At 42.9% G+C, this 22,091-nt stretch overlaps 2 protein-coding genes across 15 annotated transcripts in view; one reads left to right on the forward strand and one right to left on the reverse strand.

Moving 5' to 3' along the window:
* The window catches only part of PDHX (pyruvate dehydrogenase complex component X), a 198,075-nt gene extending 193,394 nt beyond the window's left edge, over positions 1-4,681 (reverse strand). For 4 of the 6 annotated variants that reach the window (XR_008658385.2, XM_055281937.2, XM_063640986.1 and 1 more), the window contains exon 1: positions 4,433-4,681. Coding sequence is in view for 5 of the 6 variants with exons in the window: in XM_055281937.2 (XP_055137912.1) it covers positions 4,433-4,592 (160 nt within the window). In the remaining variant the exon portion in view is untranslated. The remainder of the gene's footprint in view (positions 1-4,432) is intronic. The other 2 variants (XM_055281936.2, XM_063640985.1) reach the window with 1 other exon arrangement.
* A 90-nt stretch (positions 4,682-4,771) lies between these two features.
* APIP (APAF1 interacting protein) overlaps positions 4,772-22,091 on the forward strand; it is a 63,849-nt gene continuing 46,529 nt past the window's right edge. For 4 of the 9 annotated variants that reach the window (XR_010121280.1, XR_010121281.1, XR_010121279.1 and 1 more), the window contains exon 1: positions 4,825-5,011. Coding sequence is in view for 4 of the 9 variants with exons in the window: in XM_063641000.1 (XP_063497070.1) it covers positions 4,955-5,011 (57 nt within the window). In the remaining 5 variants the exon portion in view is untranslated. Of the gene's footprint in view, positions 5,012-22,091 lie in introns of all 9 variants that reach the window. The other 5 variants (XR_010121278.1, XR_010121277.1, XM_055281941.2 and 2 more) reach the window with 3 other exon arrangements.

The following is a 22,091-nucleotide window of genomic DNA, read 5'->3' on the forward strand; positions in this document are numbered from 1 at the left end:
TTCTATCCTTTTAATAAATCCTACTTTTACTAGAGCTATTCTACATGTTTCTGTTTCCACAGTTAAATGAGAATTTGAAAGACAGTATCAATCTTATCAGTGTATAAGCACTTAATAAGAACCAGGCCTAAAAGAGTATCCGTGTTTTGGCAGAAATACCATACCATTAACTCTATCAAAGAAGTTCCCTCTCTCCTTGTTATAGCACTGCTGTCAAAAACTCAGATGACTACAAAAAACAGGCAGGTGAGAGAAGAGGACTAGCATCTTTAGGTTTTTTCTTTAGATTCTGACATCCTTTATTCTCACATTAAATGGATAAGCATTTTCCTCCTTTACACATATACACAATATCTGCTTTCTCCCATTTTTCTTGGTCTTTTGTCTTCTACTTTCCGTAGAGATAAGGGTACAAGAAAAAAAAATGACAACTAGAGGTGATGCAAATACCAAGGGACATTCAGCCTTGCTAAGATGTAATACAGAGTAGGGGGCATAGTGACAAAGTAGGAAGCAATTTCCTACCTAAAAAGAACAATCATTACTCAGTGTTAGATAATTGTCACCACATAGGATTTAACTATCAATTTTAAAGAGAGAACAAAAATCTAGATTTTTCTGTAAAGTCTCCTGATTTTAAAAGTTTGCCGTAAGTTTTTCTGCTAAAACAATGTGGGTCAGTTCCGTGGCTGCCAACTTGGCATCCTACTGTAGGCTCTAGTGTTCTTTTATAACTTCCTAGATTACTAGCTTCCTTAGATATGTTTATTTAACATCTATAATATGCATGGCCTATAATTATATACTAGGCAAATCGCCACCAAGATTGAACCTCAGTTATTTTTGTATTCACAGGTTATTTTGAATTCAACATGTTATTCTTCAGAGACAACTTAAAACCAATATTATTAATTAACATCTTACCAATTATATTCCAAATCATGCTACCTACTCTGAAAGGACCACAATTTAAAGTCTCTGAAGTTAACTGTCTAGGGTAGGTTGAAAAACTGTTTACAGATGCTGTGTCAATTACATAACGATCACTCTGGTCTCCGGGTCTTTGTTTCTGCTGTTCCTTTGGCCTGTAAGGGCTGTCACCTTTTCCTCTAAGAAGCTGCCTTATATATTATTTCCTGATCATTTCAAACTTACCCCCTCTGAGCTTACTGTATACACTATTGAAATCATACCTTTATTGTTTATGTCCCCAAAGACACTATAAATACTTTAAGGATCCGCCCTATATAGAATTTTGGATTGCATGTCCAGGAGCTAAGTATGATTAAATGTGACATTTAATGAGTATGATTAAGAAAATATATATAAGAAAATATCATATATATATAAGAATATATATAAGAAAATATCATATATATAAGAATATATATAATAAATATATATAAGAAATATAATATATAAATATATATAAGAAATATATATATAAGAAAAATATATAAGAAAATATATGAGTGCCATTAACTAAGTATGATTAAATTTCTTCACTCATTCTTCAATAAGTGGTAAAAAAGTCTCTGCATTCTCAATAAATCTGTTGAGAGAATGATGCAAATTAAAGATTTGTAAAACAAATTAATATATGTATATAAATATATACATGCACTTCAGTTCATTAACACAGTTGTGTGTCTTTAGGAGACTCAATTTCTCTAAGCCTTGGTGTTTTTGTCCAACTAAATGCAGATGATGCCAACTTTACTAGGTTATGTGAGAAGTGAATGAGAAATTCTAGGAAGTGCTAAGAAAATGGCATATGTCGTAGCTCATAAAAATGCTGCCAGCATCTCTTAAGGAAACCAAAACTTCAAAGGTAGTTCCAACTGACAAATTTTTAAAGATAATTGTGTGAAAGATGAAACAGTTCGATAAATGTACTTAATTTATATAGTTTACAGTAATCCAAATAGTTGTTTAGTTTTATAAAACTACAGTTTCTACTAAGCTCAGAGAAAAAACACCATCATAAATTCACACTTTGTAAAACAAATAGTTCAAGGATTGCCATGTGTTTTCGGCATGGCAAAACAAAAATCTGTGTGTAGGTGAAAGTCAGAAGCGGATATATTTTGGCTCGGTATTAGGAAAAAAGTCCAACATTTCCAAATACTTAATATTTCCAAATACTTTCCACAGCTTCACATGCAGAATGCCATGCCTCAAAAGATTCACGTCCTAATACCCAGAACCTATGAATATGCTGTTACATGGCAAGAGGGAATTAAGGTTAAAGATGGAATTAAGGTTTCTACTCAACCTTGAGATGGGGAAAATATTCAGGATCATCCAGATGAGCCCAATGTAATCACAAGGGTCCTTGCAAGTGGCAGAAGGCAGAAGGGAATATTAAGAGTGATGTAATGTGCTAAAGACTGAACCAGCCATTGCTGACTTTGAAGCCCATGAGTCAAAGAATCTTAGAAGCCTCTAGAATCTGGAAAACGTATGGGGTCTTGAGCCTCCAGAAAAGAATGCAGCTCCTACCAATAGTTTGATTTTAGCCTAGTTACATCCATTTTGGACTTCGGACCTCTAGAACTATGAGATGTGAATTTGTGTTGTTTTAAGCCACTAATTTCTGGTAATTTGTTGCAGCAGCACTAGAAAACTAATTTGGCTTTCCTTGAGATGCCATGCCTTCTTCCTGACAGATGGTATTCAAACTGGGTTAGACAAGTTGTTCATGGTATATGTCTAGGGGATGGGGAATAGGTAAAAAAACATCATGAGGATGCAGATAAGGATTGCTTGCCTGAGTTTCTAAAGGCATTAAACTGGGCCTATGCATACTTTTTTTTTTTTTTACCTGAGACAGGGTCTCACTCTGTCACCCAGGCTGAAGTGCGGGCAGGATCATAGCTCACTGAAACGTCTAACTCCTGGGTTCAACGGATCCTCCTGCCTCAGCCCCTGGAGTAGCTGGGATGCCAGCACACCTGGCTTTTTTTTTTTTTTTTAAATAGAGACAGGGGTCTCACTTTGTTGCCCGGGCTGGTCTCCAACTCCTGGTCTCTAGCAATCTTCCGGCCTCACCTCCCAAAGTGCTGGGATTACAGGCGTGAGCCACTACGTGCACATTTTTGTGTGTGACCATTTATGGTACTTTATCTGTATAGAGAGTCTGCAGCATTTTCAAAGATTCTCAAAAGGATCTGCTTGATAAACAAGATTAAGAACACTCTTCCTAGATTATATCCAATACTAAACTTTTAATATTCCATGATATTCTAAGGCAGTGGGTCTCAAAGCTCATTCCATTAAATGTCAAAATAAAACATCAAAACTCATCCAATATTTGTAAAATGCAGATTCCTGAGTCTCACACCAGACCAGACCGAATCTCTAGAAGCTGTAAAAAAATTTAATTTCAACAAACTTGGAGGATGGAAGAGAAGGAATTTTGCACACACTGTTAAAGCACCTCTGCTCCAAGGAATATGTTATGAAACATTACACCAAAAATGAAATAAATTGTTCCCATTACGGAACCTTTAGGAACCCCAATACACTCATCTTACCATATGACTTTGTGTGATTTTTTTTTTTTTTTCTGAGCCTCAGGTAGCTCAGAATATGAAGGCAACGTCTACTAGACCTATTTAAATTAAAATTCATTCTGTAGAGTGCCAGGAACGATGACTGGCAGATAATACGTCACTAAAAAACGTCAGTCCTATTCTCCATCCCTGCCTCCCTCCAACTCTCTCCCAAAATACGGAAAAATAATACCCGGCCTGCCATTTTGGATACTGTTAAATACTGCAAGAATTGTGTTAATTGTATCAATATCATTACTAAACAACAATTTTATATAATAAACTTTTTGGTATGATTTATCTCCTAAATGTTCGCTCTTTAAAGCGAATATTTGCTTGAAACATTCTCCTGGACCTTTGTCTGTGATGCCGTAGGAATTTACAAATTTAAGTCTTTCACGAGTCATAGCGTGGGGTAAAACTCGACTGGCTTCAATGAAAACACCTCCCAAAAGAGAGAGGCCTAGAGAATAAGAACTCCCAACAGTGGCTTTTCAATCTCGGCAACCTTGGGCAGCTTTTTCTCGTCGGAGACGTTTGACAACCCTAAAGAAACCTGAGCCTTGCTTGGTAAGGGGGCTGAGAGAGGAGAGTTTGGGAACCCTCTCCGCGCCTCACAAATAACCCAGATTCCAAGGCAAGGTCATAAAGCCATACAAACCAGGTGGCCTAGGGCAGACTCGAGTTCTCCCAGCTGCCAAGAAAGCCCTTCACAGCATGCATTAGGCCAAGTCGGCGGACCCCACTCGGAGAAAGAGGGAAGGGAATAGGGAGCCCGCGCACCTCCACACCCAGACCCAGGCCCTCGATCATAACTGCCCCTGTCCCAGGCCCATCACTCAGCTACACAGAGAAGCTGAGCGAGCCCCGGCACTCACCCCGAAACCACTGCGTGCTGTGAAACCATCTCCAATTAGCTCCGCGGCTTACAGACCACCCAAGAGCCCCCTTCACCAGCCCTACGCTTCGGCGGCCAGGGAAGCCCACAAGATAACGCAGCAATTGCGGATCACAACCTAGCCTCCAGGAGGCCGCCATCTTCACGGCCTTCTCACAGGCTGCCGGCAGCACAGCCTGATGTCCAGCATCAAGGCCCCGCCTCCCGCATGGTTGGCCACGCCCCCAGACGCTCGCGGTGCCTGTAGGTCTCTCAGACTTGAAGCCCTCCTAGCCCCGCCTCCAACCACGTTGGCCGTGCCTCCCGGGCAGTCAGGTGCGCCGCTGGATAGCCCAGCAGGCGGGGCCTTACCAGGCCCCGACCCCCGCCCCGTTCGCCTCGCCCCCGGGCTGCCCTCAGCGCCGCCTGATTGCATTTGCGGCCTTGCTGCCTCATCCCAGGCTGAGCTCCGCGCGCAAAGCCGTGCGGAGATTGGAGGCCGCGCGGGTCCCTGGTCTAAGCCATGTCTGGCTGTGACGCTCGGGAAGGAGACTGTTGTTCCCGGAGATGCGGCGCGCAGGTAGGGGTGGGGCCACCGGTGTCCAGTATTCCCAGGAGGAGAGGCCCAGGCGGGACCCGGCGGCTGGCGCTGGGCGCTGGGTAGCGGACCGGGCGTTTGGCTGCGGGGCGGGGCTTCGGGCCCGGCTGTTCGCTACCCCGGCGCACCGCGACCTTCGCGTTCCGAAGCAAGGCTGCGGCCCCAGGAGATCCGTGGTCCCGGGCGGGGCGCTCCGATGGCGGGAGCTGCGCGCCAAACGTTGGAAAGAAGCAAATAACAGAGAGGAGAGCGTTTAGGTGACCTCAGCGGGTATTTATCAGGAAGGCAGGCCAGAGAAGGAATCGTGAAGCACCGAAGTGGAGCTGGGGCGAAGACCGCGCTCCCCGAGCTTCTTTTCTGCGCCCTGACGACCAGTTAGGCATTTGGGGAGACGTTGGGCACTCGGGAGACGTTTGCCGAACCGGAGCTCTGCCTCGGCTGCCAGCGCTTTGCCTTTGAGCAGTTGCTCCTTGCCTGTCTCCGTTTATATGAATTGTGGGATGATCATGGGAACGATTCTTCCTTAAGCCGAAGTCAAAGGGAAATCCACCCTCACGCTGCATGTAGTTTTTGGTCATTTACACAAACCAACAGTTTTATGGAGCGCCTTCTACGCGCTCAGAGATAGGGATACGTAAGACAAATGACCCAGGGTCTGGAGAACTAGACAAATAAGCAGTTTCAGCACAATATGATAAACCTCACCTAAGAGGCAGGGAAACCCCTCAAAATTAGCTCCCTTATTCCTCCTATCTTATTTCTCCTATCTATATCTTTCTTAGGGTTGAAAATCCTAATTAAAAAGTAGTAACTTCGCAGGAGATTTCTTTGCTAAACATTTGTCAACCACTTTCTTGTTTGAATAAGTGACTTCCCCAAATTAGCAAAGACGACTCCGAAAATAGAATGCTGGATAGGCAAGATTGGATGAGAGAGAGAAGATCTTGGAGATAGGACAGGTAATTGGAGATCGTTCCTAGGCAAGTGTGTATGGAGAAGTGTTTCATGTCTTCAGTCAGTAAATCTTAGTGTAATGTCATCAAAATGAGCATCAAAGAGAGCCTTAAGGGACCCGAGAATAAACTAGGATTCTCAAACCAAACTTGGCCCACAGACAGCTTGATGAACAGGCATGTTGTTTTTTTTTTTTTGCTGCACTCAATATTCATGAAAAGTTTGAGCCAACGTTTCTTTTCTTTTTTTTTGACACGGAGTTTTGCTCTTGTCGCCCAGGCTGGAGTGCAGTGGCGTGATCTCAGCTCACTGCAACTTCTGCCTCCTCGGTTCAAGCGATATTCCTGCCTCAGCCTCCCAAGTAGCTGGGATTACAGGCGCATGTCACCACGCCCAGTTAATTTTTGTATTTTTAGTAGAGAGGGGGTTTCACCAAGTTGGCCAGGCTGGTCTCGAACTCCTTACCTCAGGTGATCCATCTGCCTCAGCCGCCCAAAGTGCTGGGATTACAGGTGTAAGCCACTATGCCCGGCCAAGCCAACATTTCAAAATCCAGAACCATTTCAGCTTCTTTTAAAAACCTCAGAACACATGGTGACATTGGACTCTTATTTTTTCATGGGATCTGGATTGCAGTTACTAGTGAACACCACCTTTATAGAGGGTGCTGGCCAGGTTACCATAGCTTCCACTACTCACACTGGATTTGCATATCTAGTTAAATACATGAGCCCCTCTAGATATTTGTATTTGTCTGGTTTTGTACAAATACATAAAAACAGCAATAAGAAAGGTTTTAAAAAGTCATAAAATTTCATTGTAGTTTTAGGGGGTCATAGGCAATTGAAAGAGACAGTCTCTTTGGCCTTAAGGAAGGGGAATGTTCAACTGTAAGTGATTAATTCAACAGATATTTAGTGAGCACCTACTATGTACCAGGCATTGCGGATTTAAGAGTGCAAGCTGCATCTGGTTCCTTCTCCCCTAGAACATGCTGTACAATGGGAGAGACAAATTAGCAAAGAGACAAAGATGGTATGACAATATGACATAGTATGACATGATGATATGACTTAGATGATAAAGTTCAAGGTAGTATAGGAGCATACACTTGAATGGGTTAGAGAATACCTCAGGAAAAAGTGAAAGTATCTACTGAGGCCTAAAGGATCAGGAAGACATAACCACAGGCAATGAAAGTAAGGATATTCCAAGTAGGGGAAGTAGCATGTACACAATCTCAGGGTTGTCCTTGATTATGGACATGGTGTTTTCCCATATTAAGTTTGGTGTTCTGGAACATAAAGTAGGGGCCAGAGACTTGAGATGAAGCTAAAGAGAAAAGCTAGTGAGAGGTGAAGCCACTGGGCTTTTTGGGTCGGGTGGGGACTTGGAGAACTTTTCTGTCTAGCTAAAGGATTGTAAATGAACCAATTGGCGCTCTGTGTCTAGCTAAAGGTTTGTAAACCCACCAATCAGCTCCCTGTAAAATGGACCAATCAGCGGGATGTGGGTGGGGCCAAATAAGGGAATAAAAGCTGGCCACCCGAGCCAGCAGCGGCAACCCGCCTGCGGTCACCTTCCAGGCCATGGAAGTTTTGTATTTTTGCTCTTCACAATAAATCTTGCTGCTGCTCACTCTTTGGGTCCACACTACCTTTATGAGCTGTAACACTCACAGTGAAGGTCTGCAGCTTCACTCCTGAAGCCAGCGAGACCACGAACCCACTGGGAGGAACCAACAACTCCAGACTGCTGCCTTTATGAGCTGTAACTCTCCCTGCGAAGGTCTGTGGCTTCGTTCCTAAAGTCAGCGAGACCATGAACCCACCGGGAGGAACGAACAACCTACGCGCCACCTTTAAGAGCTGTAACACTCACTGTGAAGGTCTGCAGCTTCATTCCTGAAGTCAGCAAGACCACGAACCCAACGGAAGGAAGAAACTCTGGACACATCTGAACATCTGAAGGAAGAAACTCCATACACACCATCTTTAAGAACTGTAACACTCACCGCAAGCATCCATGGCTTCATTCTTGAAGTCAGCGAGACCAAGAACCCACAGGAAGGAACCAATTCTGGACACACTAGGACCAGACCTAAAGGGCCTGTTAAGCAAATCTTAGATTTTTAAACTAAGGGCAATGAGATAATCAGCAAGATGACTGAAGAAAGCCTGGGGATTGCTGGCTAGAGTTAAAAAGACTAGAGGCATGGAGATAGGCATGGAGACAGACTAGGAAGCTGTGGCAGGCATCCAAGCAAGAGATGCTGGAGGTCTGAGTGAGGGAGTAAAATCAGGAGGTCTTGGTTATTGATTAGATACGTGTAGTGAGAAAACAAATCAAGAATGACTTTTAGGTTTCTGATCTAGTGATTGGGGCCTGGTGGTCCACCAGAAAGAGAATACAGGAGGAAGAAACAGTTTATGATAGGTGTGTTGTAGACATGTTGAGTTTGAGGTACAGCCTCAGCATGTGGTACTACACACTGAGTGTATTAAGCAGGGTTCTCTAGAGGGACAGAACTAATGGAATATATATATATAAAGGGAAATTTATTAAGCATTAACTCACGTGAACCCAAGGTCCTGCAATAGGCCGTTTGCAGGCTGAGGAGCAAGGAGAGCCAGTCTGAGTTCTAAAACTGAAGAACTTGGGAGTCTAATGTTCAAGTCGGGAAGCATCCAGCATGGGAGAAAGATGTAGGCTGGGAGGCTAGGTCAGTCTCCCTTTTCACATTTTTCTGCCTGCTTGTATTCTAGCCACGCTGGCAGCTGATTAGATTGTGCTCATCCAGATTAAGGGTGGGCCTGCCCTTCCCAGCCCACTGACTCAAATGTTAATCCTCCTTTGGCAGCACCCTCACAGACACACCTAGGATCAATACTTTGTATCCTTCAATCCAATCAAGTTGACACTCAGTATTAACCATCACACTGGGTATTGCTTTCAAGCTAGGAGAGAAAACTGGATTGGAGATAAAGATTTGGAAGACTTGCTCACCAAAACCTTCCCTCTCAAGACCTGTGTATTTTTATTATTCTGTCTTTGATAGACATTCTTTTCTGAACACATGTTATAAAAGATATATCTGTTCTGAACACTGTAGCCCATTCAACAATTTTTATTATCCTTTGCAGTAACTTCCCCAAGTGACTTATGTTTCATGTACTTTCTTCTTGTATTCTGAAGATTCTTCAGGCATCAGGTGTATTATTTTCAGGTCAGACTCAGCTTATAACAATAATCTCTAACCTGGTTTTACAGCTCTGAAATTAAATCCCTACTGACTGGCCCTTGAACTGATTTTTTCTAACATCAGCAAAAGTCAAGGAGTGTTTCCCTAAAAGAGAAAGCATTTACTCAGAAACTGTATATTAAAGTCCAGGCTGAAAAATGCAAACATGAGTAAGTTGTTCCTATTCTTCAGAAACTTGGGCAATTGCAAATGCATATTTATGATTAATATATACCAGTAATGGGCAGTGGGGCCTGGGGGGAAAGGATGAAGTTCCATTAGGGGATGATAAAGTATTTTGCAAGTATAGAGGGAGGGGAAGGTCATTTCATACAGTGACTCATGGAAGACTTCATGGAGAATATGGCATTTTAGATTGGCCAGATGGAAACCAAAAAGAAGATACTAGGGCCAGTATATGCCGTTTTAAGAGGTAGCACTACACAACACTGATCGTTTTTGCTATGTGGGAGTATTATGGGCCCATTGTTTAGTTGCTTTTTTAAGGGAAACTAGAAACTCAGATTTTTTATGAAATCTCTTGATTTTAAAATTTAGGCTCAGACTCTTTCTAAGCATTGTGTGGACCAAATAAACAACTTCCTGTGAGCCTGAAGCAGTCCACAAAATACGATAACCTCTGGTACAGGACTTTTTTTTAATGTAAGAGATATGATCTTAATGCAACCAGTGTTTATTGAGCAAAGCACTGTGGTAGATATAGCTATACCAAGAGCCCATTCCCTACCCTGTAGGGAGCTCTGCTTAGTTGCAGAGAAAAACCAGGTAGGGACTACTTCTATTTTTTAATTTTACCTTAACTATCACAGTGGCCTATATATGTTGACACTGAACAAATACTTGTTCTTTGATATTTCTGCAGCACAAGTACATCCAATACCCTTGCCTTTTTTTTTCCCTTGACCTCATCAGTGCTGTTCATCTTTACCTCCCCCTCACTCTAACATCCCATTCCCATGGTCATATCCTTCTCTGCCCAACCCCTACCCTTTTACCATACACTTTTTTGGGTATATTCAACTATATGAATTAGCGTCTCTACAAATATTCTGGTGTCTTACTGCAGCTGGCCTCTGAGTAGCATGTGATAGTCCTCTGGGGAGTTTCCTTTTACATTCCCCTAAGTAGCTGTTCCAGAACCTCACCATTTCACCTCATCCTTTACCCCACACCTGTTTCAAAGGTGACCTTGCCTCCAAAATCACAAAGAAACTGAAAGCTATTAGGTGTGAACTTCTTAATGTCTTCCTCTTTCCACATGCAGTATAATGTAAAGGTTAAGGACCGGGATCTAGAATCAGACTGCCTGGGTTCAAATTCTGGCTCTGCCTCTTGCTATCTTGGTGGCCTTGGACAAGTTACTTAATCACTCTTAGTACAATAGGGTTGTTATAAGGGTAAAGTAAATTATTCCATATAAAGGCTTTAGAAAAATCCCTGGCACAAAATAAGCACTCTATAAAGAAATGTTAGCAATTCTTATTATCAGTGGTATTATTACATATTTAATATTACGTTGTTAATATTATTACATACTTGCCTGCATCTTTACCTTTCCTCCCATTCCTGTTTTTCTAATGCCGGCTTCTCTATCTCAACAAAGGCTGACCTCTTAGACCTCTGCTCTCCTGTATGTTTAATCTCTCCCTGTCTCCTAATGTTACCCCTTTGCATGTAATAGAAAACTGTCTTAATTAACCAGTTTTCCCTTCTTTTTCCCTGTCTAGCCCTTCTTTATAGCATCACTATTGAAAGAGTCATTAGAACTGCATGCCTCCAAGTTTCATTTACTTCTAAATGAAAGTGAGTGAAGCCCGCTGCGATCTTGCTTCCACACCCAGTCTATTGAAACAGTTGTTACTTAAAGTCATGGTTGACATAATTTACATATGGAGTTGGCCTAGCCAAACCTTTAGCCAGGATGAACCCTGCCACCCATTTCTTTGGGCTGGCATTGAGCAGCTGAACGTTGCTGGAGAATATTGCACAACTTTATTGTCTGGCCTTGCCTCATGATTTCAACCTCAAATCGGCACTTACTGCTGCCCAACAGCCCATCTTTGTTTCTCTAGTAGTTCGGTGTTCCACTCCCCAAGATGACTATTTTATACCTTTTATTCTCTTGTCAAGCCTCTCATACCCTGTCGCCATACTCTCAGCTGATGACTTTGTTTATACTTAAGACAATAGAAGTCATTAGGTAATGAACTTCCTCGCCTTCCTACCATGAAACCTACCAATCTGCTGGAATGTGAACCCAGCTTCTCTATTTCATGAAATGGAAGAAGCCCAGTTCCTCCACTAGAGCTCAGGATCTCCAAGTCCTCTCACCTTCTATAATTATTTCTCTCCGTCTCCCCGTGTCTTCTGTTAGGAATCATTTCCTTTCTGGTAAGACTGTTCTCATCAGCTTTCAAGCCCTTCCACATCTGGCGCCTACAAATTCATCTTCCGCCACCCTCAGCACTTCCTCACTCTGCTCTAGCCAACTGATCTACCTGTGAAGTACTTGCTCACTTCAGAGCCTTCACACCTGCTGTTTCCTCTGCCTGGAGTACTTGCCTCTCTCAACACAAAACCTTGCACACACACACGTACTCATTCATCACACACTGGCTTAGTTCATGTCTTTTAGGTCCTAGATTAAATGCCACCTGCTCAGAGAGGCCTTCCTTGACTGCCTTAATCAAAGTTGATCCCTGCCGTTTTACTCCAAGTCCCATGTTTCTTTCCTGCTTGGCACTTGTTACAATTTATTTATGTATTCTGTTTACTTTTTAAAACCTCCTCCCCAGAGTGTGAATTCTTTTAGGTCAGGCCCTGGGAATTCAGGTCTAGTTTATGGCTGAATTCCCAGGGCCTAGAAGAGTGTTCAGCACATGGTAATATTTCTGACCCACATCCCAGGGAATGATGTCATCCACGCAGCTACTCAGCTGACCACACACTTGGGAGTCTTTGAAGCCTTCCTTTCTCTCCTTCAGTTTTCTCACCCAAAGTCCTTTATCTTCCAAATGCATCTTCACAGTCCCTCCCTTCCAGCTTCCTTTTTAAACTCTTTCATCAGCCTCCCTGCTCTTCTGGGCTTTTGCTTTCTTGGCCACTGCCTTTCAGCCTCTTTCGTTTACTGACACTGTGCAAATGTTTCAAAACCAGACTCTTATCACATGTCTTATGTTTCAAACTCTTTGGTGGTTTTCAGTCATCCGTAAAATATAGGCCAAAGCCCTGTGCATAGCATTGAAGACCCTTTAGACTCAGCCTCCCTTTTCCCTCCGTCCTGCAGAACCTAATTTATAACCACTTCCAGCTACTAAGCATTCTTTCTGACTGAAACGCCCTTTCTCCTCTTCACCTACACAGCATATACTGCCACCGTCCTTCATTAAGACAGATATAAGAAATACCAACATAGAACTAACTACTGGTGTTAATTCAGAAGTCTGGAGATCACTGATCCAGATTATTAATAGAAGGAGACTGATACCCAGAAAGTTTCACTGACTTGCCTTAGGGCACACAGCTAGTGGGGTCAAAGCTAAAAACAGGCTCCATGTCTTCTGATTTCTAGTCAACACTTGACTGATAGGAGGAGGAGGAGGGTTTTTAAGTATGGTGAAGGTAGAAGAGAGAAGGTTTTCTTTCAAGTAAAGAAAACCAAGATGCATAGAGAGACAAGTGCAACAAGTGTGCAGAACAAAACGAAGACGAAGGACAGAGAGAAAGTATGACTCATCTTTACTGTGCCTGCATTCAGTCCCTTCCTGAGGCCAGTGTCAGGAAAATAAGGGAAAGACTTTGAAACAAACAAAAAGAGTATTTACTGGGTATCTTGGAGTTATTATTATGCTGTTTTACAACTCTCAGTTGTGGAATCCTGACAGTTAACGCAGGTGATTATTGTTCATGGAAATGCAAGTTGTGTTCAATGGAGATTCATTTTATTGTTAACCTGTGGACAGTATCCAGTTTTGCTAAGTCAGGATTCCTCGTTACTTATATATGTATGTTTTGAATTCTCCTTTTGAATCAGTTGTAACATCTTACTAGTTTCCCCATTTATTGATGAGTTACTAATAGATCTCATGCATGTTATTTTATACTTGTATGAGAGTCTCCCAGGTAAACCTGTATCTGAGGAATATATGCTATATTTGCTTAAGTTGAAAGAAGAGATGGGGGAGGGGATTAGAGCCATTGTTGGCTGTGAGTAGTATCTCGGAGACAAGCCAGGCTAATTTCCTTAAAATAACTAGATTGAAAAATTGGAAAAATTAAATACCAAATCAAAACTTGTTAGACGTTACTGATTTTGATATGTACAAAATGCTGTTAAATGTGTTTCCTCCTCACTGTAGAACCTCTATTATAAGTAGTTGATTGTAATCAATCTTTAGATACACATTTCAAAATTATTATTGTAATTGAAAACCACATCTAACAATAATAGGAAAGTAATATTGACATTCAGGAGAGAACTAGATACCAACTAAACTTTTCCTTCTTGTCAATTCTTGTTAAAATATATGTTCTGGTAGTTACTTTCTTCTGGCAGTTTAAATGACTTCATTTTCACCAAGTATATCTCTGTTGGTGCCTGCTAAGTGATAATTCTCTTTGAAATTTTAATTTTATGGGTCTCAAGGATTGAAAATGTATTAAAGCAGCTGCCTTGTCATTGTTATTACTGCAGCTTGAAGCTGGCTAATTGCTGTAATACCGCAGCACTGGAAAAGACAAAAGAGAAAGGGGAGACCCGTAATAAAAGACCATTTTCTGTAATATTTGCAATTTGCTGTGCAAATTGATGGTTTTAAGGGTTGGAAGACTGCAGGAGTCTTCCCATTAGCTGTACTTTAAGATGTTACTGAAATATCACTTATATCCCTAAATAAGGAAGTAGCAAATTATACAGGCATAGGTAATTTGGGCTAGATTTCTTAAGGACAGATATAAGAAATACCAACATAGTTTTTCCTTAATAACTCCTGTAATATTCCCTCCCTGAGGAGATGTCACCCTAACTGCTGTTAGGGGTTTTGGGCAAGGACTGTTTCTGGCTACTTCCGGCTGAAAAGGGACATCACGTGGGGAACAACAGCTAGGGCTCCTCCTGGGGTTGATCTAAGGGTCCTCGGAAGAATGGCACATCCATGTGTGGTTCGGTTTGCAGCACCATTTGGTTTGATTGCTTCTAGGCAAGAGGAAATGATTTGAGTTATAATATTGAGTATGCAAGGTCCAAATATTAATACAAGACATATAAGTAAGAGGGGGCTTAATAAAGGAGCCAACCAATTCCATAAAGAAGACTAGAATTCGTTAAAGAGGAATTGTAGCCACCCGGGGCTGAAGCCTGCATGTTCTTGTAGCCTCTTAATGATTTTGATTTGATCTTTAGGTAGCTCTAGATTTTCCTCTGCTTTACTAGAGGTGTTAATCCAGAAGCAGCATGTTTTATTTTTAAGTGCACAGGTACCTCCTACTTCAGCTGTAAGGACGTCTAAGCCCCATCTATTCTGTGCTACTACTGAGGTGAAAGAGTCTGTAGATTGCTGTTGTGCCTCTATGGCACCTACAGTTGCCTTCCACCCTCGTTGCATCATAATAGAAATATTAAGTACTGATCTTTCAAGGAGAGGGATGCCCGTAATCCAGACTAGACCTCTGGCTGTAGAATTTCTCATTCATGGTTTTTCTAAGATGGGATTGTCATATGCATGCCCTCCCCAGTCTGCTCTTTCAGTTAAATCTCCCTATGAGGGCATAGAAATGATAGATCTCTTTCTCTGGCGTATTCAAGATAGTGTAGTCTGGAAAAGAGCCTCAATTAGGGATGACTCCCGATGATGCTGCCATCTTGGTAGAATTTAAAAATAATAAGTCAGGAACTAGTGCTACTATAGTACAAGTTCCCTTCCAATGCCTTGGGAGGATTAAATGTATCCAGGAGCCACAAAAAAAAATTAGCCCTGTTCCTTGAAGAGACGGTTCTAAGTTGTGGCTTGTGAGAGACACCGGCAGATTTTTCTGATATCTTAGAAGTTTCCCTTCTTTACATATAATAGGGGCATCCTTGGGATAAGGACATCCATATTTACAATATTTACGATGCCATTTGGAATTTGACATGCCAAGTGAGAAGCGTCCATCTGACAAACGGAGTTTCGAAAAATAGGGACATAATATGCCCTGGCCAGTATCTCATGATCCTGTGGAAAGGGCTGTCAGTCCAGATGCCTCCAGTTTGCCCACAGATCTGTAAGCAGCTACTATTAGCAAACATCATACAAGGGTCTGGAATTCCACGAGGGGGCATGTTCGGAAAGGCCCATCTGTTATTCTTTACAATATAGTCAAGGTGCTTACTTAGAGCATGCCACTCCCACCGGGGCTTCCAACCAGAATGAGAGGCTAGATTCTGAAAGCCCTCCAACTAGGGCTTCTGATCCTTTTAGATCACCCTTGTTGCACTCTCCTCCCTAAATATTTGAACTAACAGCAATTACAAGTGTGATGTTACAATATCTGAGATCTGCCAAGCAGGATCCTTCCTCGCTGCTTTTAAAGCAGGGGGAGGCATTTGCTGTTACTCAGTCTTGTCCCAGCCTGAGGATATGAAGCTTATCTTCAGGCAGAGTGTTCTCCGGCACTGAGAGCAGCATGTCCAATTTATGCCTGCTAGGTCTTTAAGGGTAAAGGTAAAGCCAATAAAGGGAATCCTAAGACAGTGAATTCTGGGTCATTGTAAGTTTCCTTAGCATCACTGAACTGAGCAAACCACTTAGGACAGACCCAACAATTAGTCTTGTCGTACAAATGGACCATGGCAGATATTGCAGGAGCTAAAGGGTGTGATGTATTACTAAGTCCGATAAAAAGTCTTAACAGACTGAGTGATAGTAAAACGCTCATGTTTACTTCCTTTTCATAACTGTTATTCCTGCTATGAGGATAATAATTAAGCAGAATGCTACAGTAATTGAGATTGTCTGTCTGATATTCCACCTGAGGTTGCTACAGCATATAGTCCTACTGCAAATAGTAGAGTGAGTAAAACAATTCCTGCAAGGGTGGCATAGTAAATAATTTCCATCAAGAAGAAGTTCTAATATTTGGCAGCGAATCTCAAAAGGAGAGGTGGAAATGGCAAGAAGTATTTGGTGAGGTAGGGGTGAGACTAAGATTAGTTTTCATTCAGTTATTTATCTTTTGTGATTTTCAGCTTAAGATCTCCTCTTTATTTACATTGATGTTCAGGGCGTTCCTCTGGGCCGTCAGGGGTTGCTCCCTCAGGTCTCCAGGCTTTGACTCCAATATAATGTATCCAGTAGTCGATTCCTGTAACTTTTATTGCCTAGGGGCTTGAAAGAAGAGCAGTATGAGGTCCTTCCCAGCTTGGGCCTAGGGAGGAAGAGAGAGAAGGGAGAGCCTTTACCAGTACCAAATCTCCTGGGTTAAACAGAGATGGTCCAGTTTCCTGGGGTTGGGCTTTTGCTAGTCGCTTCCTGTTGGAACTGAGCCAGAGAGCTTACATGCTTAACTAGCTCAGAGGTTTCCCAATCTAATAGAAAATCATTGGTAAGAAAAGGCCATCTGTACAGCATCTCAAAAGGACTAAGACCTAATTTTGAAGGGGTATTTCTTATTCGTTAAGGCCATGGGAAGAAGAGTGACCCAAGGAAGGTGAGTTTCTTGGGATAATTTTCGGAGGTGTCTCTTGATAATATCATTAGTTTTCTCCACCTTTCCTGAGAATTGGGGTCTCCAAGCACAATGGAGATGATATTCTATGCCTAGTGCTTTTGAGACCCCTTGTGTGACAGCTGCCTTAAATGAGGGCCCATTGTCACTTTGAAGGTACTTCGGTGGACCAAAGCAGGACGTTATTTCATTAACTAACATTTTTATTACCTCAGAGGCTCTTTGTGTATGGCATGGAAATGCTTCTACCCAGTTAGTGAAGGTGTCTACCCATACCAGCAGGTACTGAATGCCCTTTGTCTTTGACATGTGGGTGAAGTCTATTTGCCAGTCTTCCCCTGGATAACTTCCTGTTCTTTGGGTTTGAGGAGGAAGGAGTCACCTTTTCAGGGGATTATTTTTAAGACAGACTTCACAAGTATTAATAACTTGCTTGACTGTTTTTAGTAAGTTCTCTCCTGAAAACAATCCCTGGGCACGTTGATAAGTTTTATCCTTTCCCAAGTGAAAAGCTTGGTGAAGGATTTAAAGGATTTTCCATTGGCTGGAGGCTGGCGAGTGGTGTTTGCCATCCTCTGACTGTAGCCATCCTGAGGACTAAAAGCTATACCCTCGAGACGAAGTGGTCCATTCTATTTCTGTAGGGGAGTATTGAGGTTTAATTTCTCTTATGGAGCCTTCCCAGATTAGAGAGGTGTGAAGTGTGTTGATGTCTTGAGGCTTCCTTGCCACTGATTTAGCTGCCTGATCAGCTAATCTATATCCTTCGGCTACCTCATCTGTTCCCATTCTCAATGCATCACTGCTATTTATTGTGTAAGAAAAACTGAGGATAATAACCTGTTAATTTCCTGGTGATATTTTATAGGCGGTCCATTGGTGGTAAGGAAATGCCTTTCCTTCCAAATGGCAGCATGAGCATGGAGAAACAGGAAAGGTACTTGGAGTCAGTGTAAATGTTAGCTCTCTTTCCTTTGCTTAATTTGATTGCTTTTGTAAGAGCTATTAGCTCAGCTAATTGAGCACTTGTGCCTGGAGGGAGAGATGCACTTTTGATGATGTCATTTAGAGTGACCACTATGTATGCATATTCCTTGTTCTACAAAAGAGCTCCCATCTGTGGAGAGGGTCCAGTCTGAGTTTTCTAGGGAAGTTTCCCCAATATCTTCCCTTGCTGCATAGGTCTGTACTATGACTTGTTCATAATCATGCACAGGTTCCCCAGTTTCCTCGGGGAAGAAGGTGGCTGGATTTAGATGAGAACAAGTCTTTAATTGGATGTTGGAACCTTCTAACAGCAGGGCCTGATATGTAAGGAGTCGGCTGTTAGCCCAAAGGCTTCCCTGTAGAGTGCCGTAGTCCTGCCATGTTATGTGGGGTGTAAACAGTTAAATCATTTCCCAGGATTAGTTTGGAGGCTTCTGGGACCAGTAGAGCCACTGAGGCAATGGCTCGAAGACATGCCGGCCATCCTTTAGCCACCAAGTCAAGTTCCTTACTTAGGTAACCCATTGACTGTTGAGCTGGTCCTCGGGCCTGTGTTAAAACTCCCAGGGCCATTCTCTTCCTTTCTGATACATACAGATTGAAGGCCTTCCCTACAGGAAGGCTGAGGGCTGGTGCCTTGAGCAAGGCTTGCTTTAGCTGGCTGAAGGCCTTTTGAGCTTCAGGTTCCCAGGTTAAAAGATGAGTTTTAACTCCCTGAGTTTCTTTTATGAGGTTACATAATGGACAGGCTATTTCACATACCCAGGTATCCATAGTCTACAAAATCCTGTAATGCCCCAAAATCCTCTAGTTGCTTCAGGGTTTGGGGGCAAGGGAAGGAGGAAATAGGCTTAATCCTCTCTTCCCCTAATACTCTGGTCCCCTTGGACAGTACTAATCCTAGATACTTCACTCAGGTTTTGCAGAGCTGGGCCTTGGATTTTGAAACCTTATATTCTCTGTTGGCTAAGAAGTTGAGAAGAGCTTCGGTGCCTTCCTGAGAAGCTTCCTCAGTTGGGGCACAGAGCAGAATATCATCAACTAATGCAAGACCCTAACTTGAGGATGAGAGAACTCAGAAATGTCTTGTGACAGTGCCTGTCCAAACAGATGAGGACTATCTCAAAATCCCTGAGGCAGCACCGTCCATGTTAACTGGGCAGTCTGGACGGAGGGAATCTTCAAAGGCAAACAGGTGTTGAGAATCAGGATGTAATGGAATGCAGAAAAAGGCATCCTTTAAATCTAGGACTGTAAACATTTAGTTCCCTCAGGTAGTTGAGTTAACAGGATAGAGGGATTAGGTACCACTGGATGGATTGGAACTACAGCTTCATTAATGAGGCAAAGGTCCTGAACTAGTCTCCATTCCCCACTGGGTTTCTGCACTCCTAATATTGGGGTGTTGCAGGGACTATTAAAGGGTTTGAGGAGGCCCCGCATCTTTAGTTTATTAATAATGGCTTCTAGCCCTTTCCTAGCCTCTGGGCTTAGGGAATACTGTCTCTGGTTAGGAAAAGAAGTGGGATCATTAAGACAGATCTGGACTGGCCTAGTGGTTATAGCTCGACCTATCCTTCCTTGAGTTGCCCACACTTGTAGTTTAATGTTAGCTTCCATCGGGGGAGACAAAGAGTTTGTCCTGGGGCTGTATGGATGCTGGCCCCCATGCAAGCTAGACTATCTCTCCCTAATAAAGGAGCAGGACTTTAAGCCATGATTTTAAAAGCATGTGTAAATAGTAGGTCCCCCCATCTGCAGGTAAGAGGTTGAGAAAAATAATCAGGTTAGAATTTTTCCTGAGACGCCCCTTATAGTCATACTATGAGAAGAGGGGAGGCCTGGATTAGAGGAGAAGAGAGAGACTGGCTCCAGTATCCAGAAGGAGATCTACCTTCCTTCCTTTGATTTCCAGAATCACCCAAGGTTCCTGTGCTGTAATGGCAGTCTGAGTCGCTGGAGCTAGGGGTTTGAGCCCCGGGACCCATCAGTCCTGCTGGACCATCTGTGAGACTGGTTCTGAACCCAGTGACCTCCATCTCTGGGGGCAGATCTGTCTCCAGTGGTCTCCGCCACAGGCTGGACAGGGTCGAGGTGGCTTTGTCTTGCTACCTGGACGTTCTTTCTTAAAATGCCCTGATTTGCCACATCGATAACAGCTGGTGGATGCACCTTGGGGATTCTGGACTTTGCAAGCTTGCACCACTGCTACTAGAGCCTCTGTTGTTTTCCTGTATTTTCATTTCCCTTTATTGGGCTTCCTCCTGATCCCTATTGTAAAAGACCAAAGTGGCTTTCTCAGGAGGTTTTCTAGGGTACTATCTGGCCCTATAGCTTGCTTTTATAGTTTCCTTTTAATATTGGGAGCTACCTGTGTAATAAACTTGTCCTTGAGAATGAGCTGTCCCTTGATTGAATCGGGATAAATAGGTATGTTTTATTAGTGCCTCAGCCTTTCCATAAAGGCTGTGGGATTCTTATCTGGTCTTTGGTCTATCGTGGACAGTTTAGAGTAATTGAGAGGTTTGGCCCTGGTTTTCCATGGGCCGTCTAATACACACCTTAAAGGTGCTTCCTTTTCCATTCATTTCCTGAGTTACTGGGGTTCCAGTCAGGGTTGTCTACCAGAACTGCTTCCCTTCCTAGTAGGAATGGAGTTTCCACTTCTTCCTCACCTTCCCTATCTCCTCTTTGTCTCCTTGGTCTGCTACAGGAGGCATGTTGCTTATCTCCATATTTTTCTGCTTCCTGCAGAACTTCCTGCTTTTCAGCTTCAGTGAGGGTCTGACATAGCAGCAACGTAACATCCCTCTATGTGAGGTCAAATACCTGAGTTAAATTTTGGAAAATTTCTGTATACCTACCTGGGTTGTCAGAAAATCAGCCCAAGTCTCCCTTTATTTGCTTAAGGTCCTGTAATGAAAGGGGAACTTGAACCCTCATGGCACCATTCCTGTTAAGCATTTCCTGCAGAGGTAAGAGTGAAATGGGGACAGTAGGATATACTGGAAATGGTGGAGCTGGAGGAGCTGATGGTACAATTGGAGGGAGACTGGAAAGATTGGGACATTCAATAGCTGTCTCAGATTGCTCCTTTGGAACCTGCGTTAGCTCTGGGGAAGGCCTATGGGCTTGCCTGCTGTGGCTGGTAAAAGAACTGGGTCAGTTGTGCAGAACTTGTAAAGGTCTGGGTTTCACAGGGCAAAGGAAGTCTATACATAGGGGACCTCAGTCCATTTGCCCTTCTGTCTATAGAAAAGATCTAACTGTTGAATGATATTAAAATCAAGGCTCCACCAAGCAGGCCAGATTTGTCTGTCTTCAAGATGGTAAGAAGGCCATGCCCTTGTGCAGTGGACTATGAGGCACTTTTTCTTCAAAGTCTCAGGGTTGAAGCAGTCCCAGTGTTTTAAAATCCACTCCAGGGGACTGCATGCTGAAGATGATCTGTTACCCATTTAGAAAGAGAATTGAGAATAAAAGTGTCCTTTTAGTCTCCTTCCTTTCTGTATATGACCCAGGGTGGAGAAGAAAACAGTGGGGGCGTCCCCCAACTATTTTCCCTCCCTGGTTCCTGGGTCCCACCTCCCTGTTAAATGTGCTGCCCATGACTGTAGGTATGACCCTCCAAGCCATGGCACCAGAGGAACTAGACTTTTGGGCCTAGTCACACTTCCCCAAGCAGCCCTAGTCCTCTGCTTATTATTTCCCTTTGACCTCCTAGACTTGGGCAACCTGTGTACCTCCCTAAAAAAAAAATAGATCTCAAGAAAAACTACGTAATTGGGCAAGGCCCCTTTAATGGAGGGGGTATGCTAGATTGAACTCTATATCCTGCTATTATGGCCCATGCTAAAGCATTTACCCTTAGAAAAATGGTTCCGGTTAACTTCTGGACTTAAAATCTCCTTACTAGTTCAGTACTACCTTAATCAGAGACAGAATCGGTGCCTTAAAGGAACATAGGAACCAAATGGCCATTTTCCTGCTGATGGGACAATATCAAGACTAAAATTTGGCCACAGAAGACATTTAACTCCTATCTGTTGAAAGCAGAATTTTCCTGTTCACGGAAGAGGCTTAGAGCCCCATTTCTAGTGGTGCAATAGGAAGCTGCAGTGTTACCATAAAAGAAAAAAAAATGTGCCTCATGAA

The sequence above is a fragment of the Symphalangus syndactylus genome, chromosome 6 (genome assembly GCF_028878055.3).
Source record: "Symphalangus syndactylus isolate Jambi chromosome 6, NHGRI_mSymSyn1-v2.1_pri, whole genome shotgun sequence".
Classification (NCBI taxonomy): domain Eukaryota; kingdom Metazoa; phylum Chordata; class Mammalia; order Primates; family Hylobatidae; genus Symphalangus; species Symphalangus syndactylus.